This window comes from Labrus mixtus, chromosome 4, assembly GCF_963584025.1.
Source record: "Labrus mixtus chromosome 4, fLabMix1.1, whole genome shotgun sequence".
Lineage (NCBI taxonomy): Eukaryota > Metazoa > Chordata > Actinopteri > Labriformes > Labridae > Labrus > Labrus mixtus.
Window position 1 is genome coordinate 16,227,054 of NC_083615.1, and position 11,634 is coordinate 16,238,687.

General features: G+C 40.2%; 1 protein-coding gene across 1 annotated transcript; it reads right to left on the minus strand.

Moving 5' to 3' along the window:
• Positions 1–561: 561 nt before the first annotated feature.
• Positions 562–11,226, minus strand: LOC132972912 (rhombotin-1-like). The gene is made up of 5 exons (XM_061036058.1): positions 10,797–11,226; positions 10,012–10,225; positions 4,216–4,341; positions 3,778–3,886; positions 562–1,203 (listed from the first exon to the last, which is right to left on the minus strand). Exons 1-4 carry the CDS (start codon positions 10,816–10,818, stop codon positions 3,781–3,783), a joined length of 468 nt encoding a protein of 155 aa, XP_060892041.1. The 5' UTR covers positions 10,819–11,226; the 3' UTR covers positions 562–1,203; positions 3,778–3,780.
• Positions 11,227–11,634: the final 408 nt, after the last annotated feature.

The following is an 11,634-nucleotide window of genomic DNA, read 5'->3' on the forward strand; positions in this document are numbered from 1 at the left end:
GAGAGTATGTACAACACTAATCCATTCATACACCGCCACCGAAGCAGCGGGAGCAATGCGGGGTTAAGGGTCTTGCCCAAGGACACATCGGACATGTTGCTCAGTTGGGGATCAAACCCTCGACCTTCCGGTTCAGAGCCGACAACTGTACCAATTGAGCCACAGCCGCCATGTTGTGGATTTTATATCGAGTCAATATTAAAGTCCTCCTCTATGCAGTTACTAAATTTACTGATCTGGAAAATGTTTACTCTGACTGTTTTAATCATGATATTTGTTGTTAGTATTAAAGAGGATCTTTTAATGATTGTCTCTCTCTACAGTCTCGTCTGCTCATCAGAAAAATGTGCACTCAATCAGTAAAACATTTTCAGGTGCAGGTCCGCAAAAAAGACGACAAGAGAAAAGCAACTATCTGCAAAGCTGATGATGAAGGCTTTGAGCTGAAACACGTCCGTCTGCTGCTCTACCCAGACAACAGGAACTTTGAAGGACCCTGAGTGTGCTGACTCTTCTGTTTTCTTTTGGCCATGTCAGAACATAAATAATAAGCAAAGAAACTGAACTTATACTTCAGTTTAATAAGTCAAGAAAAAAAACAGCTCGAGATCAGATTGAAAACAAAGTCTGTGTGGTTTGATGTTCCCCTCGGTTCAGTCGAGTCTTGCAGGAGGAGGTGAAAGAGAAGCCGATGATCCTCCTGTGTTGGAGGCGTTCTGGATCTGTGAATATGTTTCTGTTTGTTTTGGGGCTTCTTCCTGCATGCCGCGTGGGTGGAGCTCACCACAGAGGACGGCTCAGAGACTGCCAGAACAATTTGATAATCAGAGAGTTTTGAAAAAGACAACTCTGTGTTTTCTCTGTGATGGATGACTTGGTTGATGCTATGCGCGGCCTGATTGGCTCCTCTCCATCCGGCTCGTGTTTCAAGTGTGGCGCACAGACTCCCCAAATTGTCTGCAAACGTTGAATGAAGGAAACGTGGGGAAAGAACCACGTTGAGTCCTCTGGAAAATATCCTCCTTGATAGTTTCATGATTTTTGTCTTTCTCTGGTCCATGTGATCAGAAACATAAAGTTTTCAGGATAGTTATCACTCTTATCCTGAGCTGCTGGAAACGTCTCCAGGTTCAGCCTGAAACATGAAGCCGATGAGGGCCGCGCCGCTGTGATCTTCATCGTCCTTTCTGGCTCACAGTCATCCTAAAAAAAAAAAAAAAACATAAAGCAGCTCCAGGTCAGTCTGTGAGGCTTCAGAGGTTTAATACAAATATGTGTGCATGCTAATGGAAGTTTCAAAACATGAACGTTATTTTTCCTATATTAAATCACCGTGTACGTTACATATTAATGGTAGTTTCAATTTCCAGCGATGGCACCATCAGTGGGAAAATTACATTTTTCTCTCTCTCTGGTTTTTATTCCATTTGATGAATGTGATAATAAAAACGAGACAGTTTTACATCAACCGCTCCCGGTATCCTTGGCATTGGTTTAAGTCTCAAACTGATTTTATAAGATGAAAACATTCGGTGTCTTATTTTATAAAGAGTTTTGCAGACTGGTTCTGAAAAACAGTTTCCCAGTTTTTAACTGCAGTAATTTGAATTTGGAGTCAATAACGAGGGGTTATTTGAGTTACTGTTGCCTTTCTATCAGCTCGAACCAGTCTGGCCATTCTCCCCTGACCTCTGACCTCTGACCTCTGGCATCAACGAGGCATTTTCACCCAGAGAACTGACGCTCACTGGATATTTTCTCTTTTTCGGACCGTTCTCTGTAAACCCTTGAGATGGTTGAGCGTGAAAATCCTAATAGATTAGCAGTTACTGAAATACTCAAGACTATTCCATCTGGCACCAACAACCATGCCTCGTTCAAAGTCACTTAAATCACCTTTTTTCCCCATTCTGATGCTCGGTTTGAACTCCAGAAGATCGTCTTGACCATGTCTTCATGCCTAAATGCATTGAGTTGCTAACATGTGATTGGCTCATTAGATATTTGCATCTACAAGAAGTTGAACAGCTGTACCTAATAGATTGGTCAATGAGTGTATATATACTGTATATAATATAAATGTGTAAAATGTGTTGTTACAATATAAACTGTGGACCCCAGGATGCTATGCTGAATCTCATGAGGATCCAAAGAATCATACTTGTGTGATTGTTTTCAACTCAAGTCCTCAAACGTATCAAAGTTTACTCATAAAAAGAAAACGAATACGATCTCCTTCAGTCTAAATTGGTTTCACTATGAACTCTAAAAGACCTTAAAACCAACCAAAAGTCAAAACTCTTCCCTTCTTTCAGAGCTGTTGTGTGTTTTTTATGAACTGTAGTTGTAGAGTCAGAATCATAATGATAGCTTTGGCTGCTGGTGGCTTTAGAGTATGTGTGTGGACCCAGGCAGACCCTGAAACCCTCATCATTGTGGATTTTGTGGTTTTTTGCTGCACTTGTTTTCAACCTTCACTCATCTGCCCTCACAGCCAACCGCGGCTCACGCCCACCAAGAGGCTCCCTTAAGGAAGAGACGTTCTCCCAAACAGTGTAATCCTCTGGTGTTTAAAGCTTTGCAGTCTTTGGATGTGTTTAAACCTGCAGGCTACAGGGTGATATGATTTAAAGATGACAGTGTATGCAGAATGATGCTTTGAGGGACTAAAATGTGATAATAGAGGACAAACCTACTTGTGTTCTCTGATCTGAATTTTCAAATCACAGCAGCAACTTTGTTGTTTCTAGTGATTTGCCAAACTGCCCCACATAATTATGAATTCATGAAACTTGAGAATATACAGAAGTTATGATTCTATCATTTCTGTTATGATGCACTGTTTTATTTAGAGCTCTTATTTAGTTTTAACTCTGGGCTTTTTATTTTATTATTTTAAAATGAACGTGTTATTTCACTAAGGTCCCGTGTCCACTTAGCGTTTTTTCCGGGCAGAAAAGCGCTGGCTGTGCGCTCGGGAGCGTTTGCATGAAGCGTTTGTGCTCTGAGAAGAAAAGCGCTGCACGGCCGTCCTGTCTCTATGACAACAGTCTGTTGACAACCGCCGCTGTATGACCAACACTGCTCCGTTACTTTTTACTGCACGTTTTAAATTTGAGATCATTTTTTACCCCAGCAGACACGGACAAAGAGCAGGATGTGAGTACAAGATATGATCTGTAGGAGTCTAAAATACGGGGAATATCATACATTTTGAAAAGAGCGCTAGTGACGTTAGCAGCGCTTTTCTGAAAAGTTGAAGATTTTCAACTTGAGCACTCAGAGCGGCCGTACAAAAACAGCAGAACGCTTGTAAAAAAGACGCTGGGCACTGAGCTTTTCATCCAGGCGGCTGCTTTCTGCTGCGAACGCTCTCTACCTATTGAAAACAACTGAAAAAAGTTGGCGCTCAGAAAAAAAACGAAAAAATAGCACAGGACTTTAGATATGGTTTTATCTAAAATAATGTAGGCCTAATTCTGATACTGATACTCCTATATTTGACGTGACAGACATATAAACCGCCCTCAGAACGCTACATATTTGTGTGACATGATGCAGACTTCTTCAAAGAAAATATGGTACAAAATATCGCTGCATGGATTGTCTCAGTGATGCCAGCAGCCTGTGGTTTGAAGTCTCATGACTACATATGGTCATATGTGGGATGAGCCTGTGAGCTCACTTGTATACCTTCCAGATATCTGTGTGCATGGTTTACTTCAAAATGTCAGAGCAGCTGTCCGGGCCTGTAATTTATCGTCATCACAATATTACCTCTTATTGAGCCTGCCTCTCTGCACTGCCATTAGGATGGCCTCCTTCATAGTCCAGCTGGCACAGGATCATGTTGTTCTTCAGGAAAAACTTGTCTCCCACGCAAAATCTGCGGAGAGAAACAAAAATATGGATCTAGGTCTTGGTTCTTGCTGGAGCTGAAGTGAATCATGAGATCCCCAGAGGAGCATTTGAGGCATATTTTCAGCATACATCCCCTGCTATAATCAGAAAATTAATCTTGCATGATTGCTGCGTGATTAACTCCCCAAGTGATATACAAAGTCTTTAACCCCCTCGAGGTTTCTAACTGTGCAGTACATTTCATCGCTTTCTGATTACAATGCATGCTTATAATGACCAGTGGGCTCACTAGCACACCTCCCAGATAAGTCAACTGAATTTGATCTCCCTGGCTAATTGCTCCCCTAATCTTACCTCTGGCGGCAGAGCTGACAGGCAAAGCAGTCTAAATGGTAGACGTTGTCTCTGGCTCTCATCACCATCTCAAAGGCAGGGATCAGCTTACTGCAGGCTGCACAGTTCCCTGTCACCCCAAAGAGCCTGCAGAGAGACAGAGGGCGACAAGCAGACCTGTAGTCTGGACGCACTTAAGATACATTTCAGCCAAAAGCTGAAGAGGCAGAAAGAAAACACTGAAAGAAAGAGTGGATAAACTTAAAAAACCCTCTGTCTGGGTCACTGTCACAGACGTAGAAAGTGGAAAACTGCACTGCTTTTCCTTTGGATGATGACTGGCTTTTTTACTGCTGTGGATAATGCAGCACTTAGATCATATCTTACCAACAGTTAAGTGGGAGGAAACATTTACATCAGCCTCCTGGTTGATTTCTATAAACTTTGAATAGTCCCACGTAGCTAAAAACGTGTCAATGGTGCCAAAAAACTCCCATCTTCACAGTAAAATGTCAGTTAAATCAGCACTAATAGAATACGCCTAAGTCAGCCAAATATACTCTTCAGTTATGATTATAAAGACAGAGCAAAGGTGTTGACTTTTAAGCATAAAAATATTGAAGGTTCACCACTTTAGTTTAGTCATTTTAAAAGCTAAAATTAGCTAATTAGCACCAAAGTCAAAGGGAACCATCCTACCATATCCATATACCATATCCATAGGACCCAATGTTATATTGGCACAGATACAATCAAGTTTATGGTGTAAATATAAAGAGCTAATAGAATAGGATTACAAACAAAAACTATGCATCTGAGTTAGTGTATCAAAAATTGAAAGCATTAGCACTAACAAAATAAAGCTAATGTTAGCTGAAGCACATTCTACAGCCATGCTGACGAGGACAAGCTGACATTATAACATTGAGCAGTAATGTTAATTTAAAGTGCGGACAGGTGTGAACAGTAGTTCAACAGGACTATTCATCTGAGTCCGTGTCACAGATGTTGAAAATATCAGCTCTGAAATTAGAGTCAGCGTCAATGATGTGAAAAGCAGCACTTTGAATCAAGCTACTGTTAGCTTTTTATGCTCACAATGACAAAGCTAGCATTTTGAGTAATAATGGTTACACATTTCATCATTGTCGTTGATATGAAGAGTGCAAAAGTTCAACGAAACCTCAAGTCTGAGTCACATTTGGAGAAAATGTGAAACTGCACTCATTTTTGAGTAGATTCTTGCTAGCTTTGTACTGCTGTGACAATATATGTTAGGGATCACAACAACTAGCAGCTAAGATAAAAACATTCATATTAGCCTCTTGGTTAACTTCTATAAACTATAATACTTCCCATGCACCTGTAAACTGACAAACTTCCATGTCGACATGAGCTTAATGACAACATCAGTCAACATCATACAGACCATAGGGTCATATATTCACAAACAGAAAATATTGCTATGCTAACTATTGTCTATAACTTGCTAGTCACAGCACTACCATAATGTTGACCATAATAGTTTGGGAAGTTAGCGTGCTAACATTTGCTAATTAGCACTCAAAACAAAGGGGTTGTCCATATGTTCCTAGGTCTTTTGTTCTCTTGATTTTCACTAACAATGTATGAGGTTAATGAGGGACTGAATCAGTGGGTTGAGTTGACTCGGTTGAGTAAATAAAATCGTTAAGAACATTTTAGCGGCTCTGTGAGCATTTTGAGCTTCATGCTAACAGCAGCTGACGTCCAGTATTGTTTGTATTCAGGGACCTAGGTTTACCATAGGGTATAGTAAAGGTCATATTTGAAGTTCTAATTTGACAAAAAAAGGAGATAGATGTTTCAAAAGCAACTGAAAGATTAAAGTCACGGAAATCTGTCTCAACAAAAGTGGTGGACAAACTGACTGACTGACTGCCACGCCGCTAACACAAAAAAAGAAGACGCTAGCTCGAGTACAAAACATTAATCAAAAATAAGTTGATTTTTTAAATGGAATAATTGACTTGATACTGTTGATAATATGAGTTACTTTAGTCTCCTTTTTTGAGGTACTACATTATCAAGTTTTTTTTTTTATTCTGCTCAAAGACAGAAGCTACTGTTCACCATCTGATCAACTGTTTCTAAATGTGATTCTGAAACTGAGCAACACAATACAAAAGAAAAATACTCATGTGGTTTTTAACTTGTACAATGAACCTAATTTAAAGCCTGGTCGTAAAAACAGTGAGTTTTTCCAAAGGTCTTCATTTGCTGGGAAAGTCTCTAAGGTTGAAATGTAGCTTAGCATTAGCTACTTAATATTTTTGGAATGTTTAAATGAGCATCATCGTCATTACAAGAGCAACAAAAAGGCAAGACATTAAATAACTTTTTTTTTTTTTTTTTAAAAGGAAACGTCAGCTGAAAAAGGGAATGTTCTCAGTTTCCATTGCAGGTATGAATAAAGGTTATCATTATAAACAACCCTCTGTAGTTGTTGCAGTAAACAGATGCTTCACTTGTTGAGAACTAAGAGGTTTTATACAGAAAACGGGCTGGCTACATCCTACCTCTCTGACCTTTCACAGCTGTATGTCCCATCACAGTCATTGAGGTCTGCTGATCAGGCACTTCTAGTTGCACCTAACACTATAGGCTGAAGCATAGGGGAGACCGGGCTTTCTCAGTTGTAGCCCCTAAACTGTGGAACCAGTTGCCCCCCCAGGTTAGGCTGGTTACCCACATTGCCTGTGTTTAAATCTTATGTGCATGCTTTAGCGTTCCTAGACCCAGTAAAAGAGTTTGTTTGTTTCGTTTTGCTTTATCTATTGTTATTTTTTCTTTTCATGCTTTTTATCTATTTGGTCAACTCTGTTGTTTTTAAATGTGCTCTATAAATAAAGTTGGATTGGACTGGAGAAAGGTCAGCTGTTAAAAGCTTTATAATAACTTGATATCTTGTATTTTTAAGGCTGCTGATAGAGAGCAGTGCAGTGGATATGCAGATGTTTAACTTTATTTGAAACTGTCACCTACTTTAAGAACCTCATGGCTGATCATGCCTCAGAGCACATTTAGCAGGTAAGAACTTGAGAGTTAATGTATTACAATTTCCTTAAACTATCATCTGATAACATTCGAACTATGTCCTCAAACTACCCGACAACAGAAGCCTGTTATGTTTGAAAAGGCTCTGTGACTCACTCTTGACCAGCTGCAGATTGCCTCACCTCTCATTCACCTCTAAAAGCACGAACAAATGACAAATGAAAAACGTCATCCAACGAGTGACCAACATGGGAACAAAAGAGAGTCCTAATTAAAGCGAATGTTCTGATCTAACGAGCCTGAGTCCTGAGCAGGCACCTGGTGGGTTTTTTCCTTGTCCTTAACGAGGCTACGAAGCTCAATGCTAATTCTCTACTAATGGTCCAATTAAAAGAAATCACATGGTTTTAATCCTGCTCTTCAAAGGCTTTTGGTCTGCACCCTCGCAATGATGAGGAAAACAGGAGGCAATCTAGCCAATTTAACTGTCAAAAGGGGTTTTGGTCTCTTAAGTGCAGCGCAGCTAATGAGAGACTTAGCTCCAACCAAATCCAGCTGGATTGTACATGAGACTAACACATGAGTTCAGCAATGTGGCTGAGATATCAGGAGTTCCCCTGCTGACCTGACACCAGACGTCGTTATTTAAGGCAAGAAAATGAAGGTTGTGTAACTCTCAGAGGAGCCGTTCGAGCCAGATTCAGGTTTGTATATAAGTGGTGTCATCAGGATTCATGGGGGGAAGATTATAAAGGTTAAGCCCTGTGCTAAAAGTTGGTAATTTAGAGCATACGTGTTTATAAATTAATTGTGCAGTGATTCACAGAAAGAAGAGGCGGGCTGATAAATGACCTCGCTCAAAGGGTTTAGAAAGGAGCTGTTCAGACAATCTCCAAACATTTATCTTCGTCTGAAGGGTTTATAAAGAGGGCCTGAAGTGCTTCAAAGTGCACTAAGTGTTAGAAACTTAAGGACCTATTACATAGAAGATACTGCCTGTAACATCAGAGTGTTGGATGTACTGAAAGCAGTCTGGAAAATAGGCTTTTTCGCTTACTCACCAAAAGTGGAATAAGTAGGTGGAACTGGGACATAAGCTTAGCTAAGCATGACATTACAATCTGGAGACAGCTAGCCACCTTGTAGCACCTCTTAGACTCACCCGATATTTATTATTGTTTATTCTGTTAAAAACTGTGAAAGTGTTACAACAGCAATCTGACAGGCTATGCCAGCAGAGATCCCAAGAAGAGTTATTGGTCCTCGGAGGACAAGACATTATCCAGCACATACGCTCCTTTCAATATGAAGACTTGACTAACCCTGCTGTGTGTTGTCAGTTTTTATGCTAAGTTTAGCTAATCAGCTTCCTGCTCCAGCTTTGTTTTTCTCATACAGACATAATACGAGTTAACAAATCTTTTTTTTATCAAATTCTCACCAAGAAGGTTGAAAGGAAAACACGTCATGTTGTATCTGGAGTAGCTCTTTGCTATTTTTACCTCACACTATCTTTTCTTTTTTCATTGTTTACGGTCTTAAAGAAGGTTGAATTAGCAAGATAAAGGTTACATGACCAGGGAGAGGCATAAACCAAGGCTTCACTATTCTACCTTCACTTTGTTGTCTTTCACAAAGACTCAAACAAACACAATGCTCACTCTTTTACTATCACTTGAAGCTCACTGTTGAAGCTCACTGTTGAATGATGCTTTTTTTGTCATCCATCTTAGCCCTTATCTCCAAACTTCTTCATATATTGAAAAATGTGATATTGTACTTTTTTTATTTAAAAAAGTACCAAACCACATGTTTCTTTTCAAATGAATCCCCTTTTTTTAAATACAGCAGCCGTCTGAAGAATTCAATGAACAATGCTGAGTCATGATATGATGAGAGAAAACAGCAGCATGTACAAATGTGGGTCAAACACAGAGTCAAATTTGGTTCAGTCATTTAGATTATTTTATGTATTTCTACGAAAAACAACTCAACTTTCTGTACGATTTTCAAAGGTTTGGGATACAAACAGATGTTGACAGTTCATATGAGTTTCAAGAATTTGTCTGGCTGCACATTTTTGACTGAAAACGAAACAGAAACGGTCAATCTGACATCGACTGAAAGCAGTTTTGGGGGTTCTAATGGTCAATGCATATTTGTCTTCAAACCTTTAAGTAAGTTTTTAATGGCTGGCAAAGGCTGCTCACTTTAGTCTATGTTTGTCCTCAAACAAGTTACAGAACTGCACTGTTTCCTGATTCAGTTTCTGCATGGTTTTCAATGGGAGGCCATCAGATTCAAGCTCTAAAAACCTAAATGATTATCAATCAACCTTTTGTTTTTTCACCTGGCTTAGCTCTTTCAGTGTTATAGGGTTGCTAATAATTTACCATTATTTATATTCTGCAAACCCATTGGGTTAGTTTGCATCTTCCTGTGTATGGTTATGAACAACATTGCTACATTGTTGGTGGAAACCCGGATAGAAACACATAGACACCACGATACTGTAAAACAGTTCATGCACATTTTTTACCTTTCTTTGAACCCACAGCTTGAAAGCACACAAATAGAAACCTGGGTGTTGTTCCTATAATGTATACAAGGAGATTTATCACCATCTTCCTCATAAACATCATAAAGAATCTGATCAAAAACAGGGTACTAATGGCAACATTAGTGGGGTCTGAGGTTACTTGTTTTAAAAAGTTGCACAATACTCTCAGTCTCATTTTCCCTCTTAGAGCCCAGATACACCTGTAGAGGGTTTCGGGTTACCTCAGGTAGTCCCTGCGGCAGAGGATGAGGTTGGCCCGGGTGTAGAGGGTGGAGCCCAGGCGGCCCAGGCGGCAGTCACAGCAGGCACACTTCAGACAGTCCTCATGCCAGAACCTGTCCAATGCCTGCAGCATGAAGCGGTCCCGGATCTTCCCGTTGCAGCCGGCGCAGGCTCTCGGCTTCTCTCTGGACTGGAGGGGGACGAGAGACACACCTGGAGAGGACACAACAGGTAGACGGAGGAAGATAAGACGCACACAGAGACAGGCTGGGTTAAGTCTGAAAACTCAAAAACATGTGCACAGCAAAGAAGTTGAATGTATTCTTTTTTTTACTTATGAGAATCTTACAAAAAGGAAATTATCACAGAATCAATCAAAAGCATTTATTGACACACTAGGGAAGAAACATCTTTTTTATTTTACTTAACTAATCACTACATGGTGATGGTAACAGTTATTTATAGTAATCAAATGAAAAATAACCACAGAGCACCTGAAATACAAGATTAACAACACGTGCATATGATGGGAAAATGTCTATAACGATTCTAAAATTATATTAAATTCCATAATGCCAATATGTCCTTTTTATTCATCTCATTAATCTAAATAAAAGTATTTCACAAGATTATAGTTTGACATTAAAGTTATAGGGAAATCTGTAATTTGGAAACACTTATGTTATTATTTTTTTGCAGCACAATCCTTCCAAAGTCCTAAAACCAGTTCCTGCAGTCTATTTTCGTTGATAGCGAACACGTTCATGTCGTAAAATGTACTCACTCTCCTCCTTGTCCAGCACCATCCTTCAGGAGAACGACAACAATCCAACAACAGGAGAAAAGACTCCGCTTCTTCAGTAAAAAAAAAAAAAACACTCCGAGGGCTTTCACACTCCGGTAAATTGCAGAATCAACATTCACCCTCAAACTTCAGCTCCGCTTCTCATAACCACGAGGGAAGCCAAGAGAAACAGCCATAGAGCCGCTTTTTGTGTCTCTCTACGCGTAAAGAAAATATCCTCACAGCGGGTGGATGAACACAGCGAATCCGTGTATCACCTTGCCGGCAGGAGAGATGTCCTTAAATCAAGAGTGTCCGTGTCTTATCTGAGCTGATGTCAGTGCAGAAGGATGTCTGTGTTTGTGTGTGCTCACAGGCTGCGGCTGCTCCTCTGCACACACTGAACCTCCTAACACTGCTCCCTCCTTCTCCCTCTCTGCAAAAAAAAAAACTCCCACAGTCAAACGTTTTTTTTCTTCTTCTTCAACGCTGCGTGCTAATTATATAAAGTCATTACGCTCAGATCTGATAGTAACCGCCCCCTCCCTCTCTGAATCAATTATTCAATAGACAGTCACACACCAGGACAGCCCGGGCCTGAGGTGTTTTAGAATGAGCTTATTCAACTCCAAGGACACCAATTATCTCCAGGGCGCCCTGTAGTCAAAGCAGAGGCTTTACAGCGCGCCAGATGCAGCTCCTTTTAATATGGGTGTGCACGTGCAAATATACGTTTGTGTCTGAGCACGTGCATATGACATACATATTCAGTAAACTCACACGTTATACATTTCTTTCAAAAGCAGAAGGTTAGTTGTACTTGATGAGGGCAAGAAAT

Coding starts and splice junctions, on each gene's coding strand:
- LOC132972912 (XM_061036058.1), bottom strand. CDS start 10,818: ATGGTGCTGGACAAGGAGGAGA. Junction 4,342..10,011: donor TGCCGCAGGGACTACCTGAG/GTAACCCGAAAC, acceptor GTCTCTCTGCAG/GCTCTTTGGGGTGACAGGGA. Junction 3,887..4,215: donor TGTCAGCTCTGCCGCCAGAG/GTAAGATTAGGG, acceptor TTCTCTCCGCAG/ATTTTGCGTGGGAGACAAGT.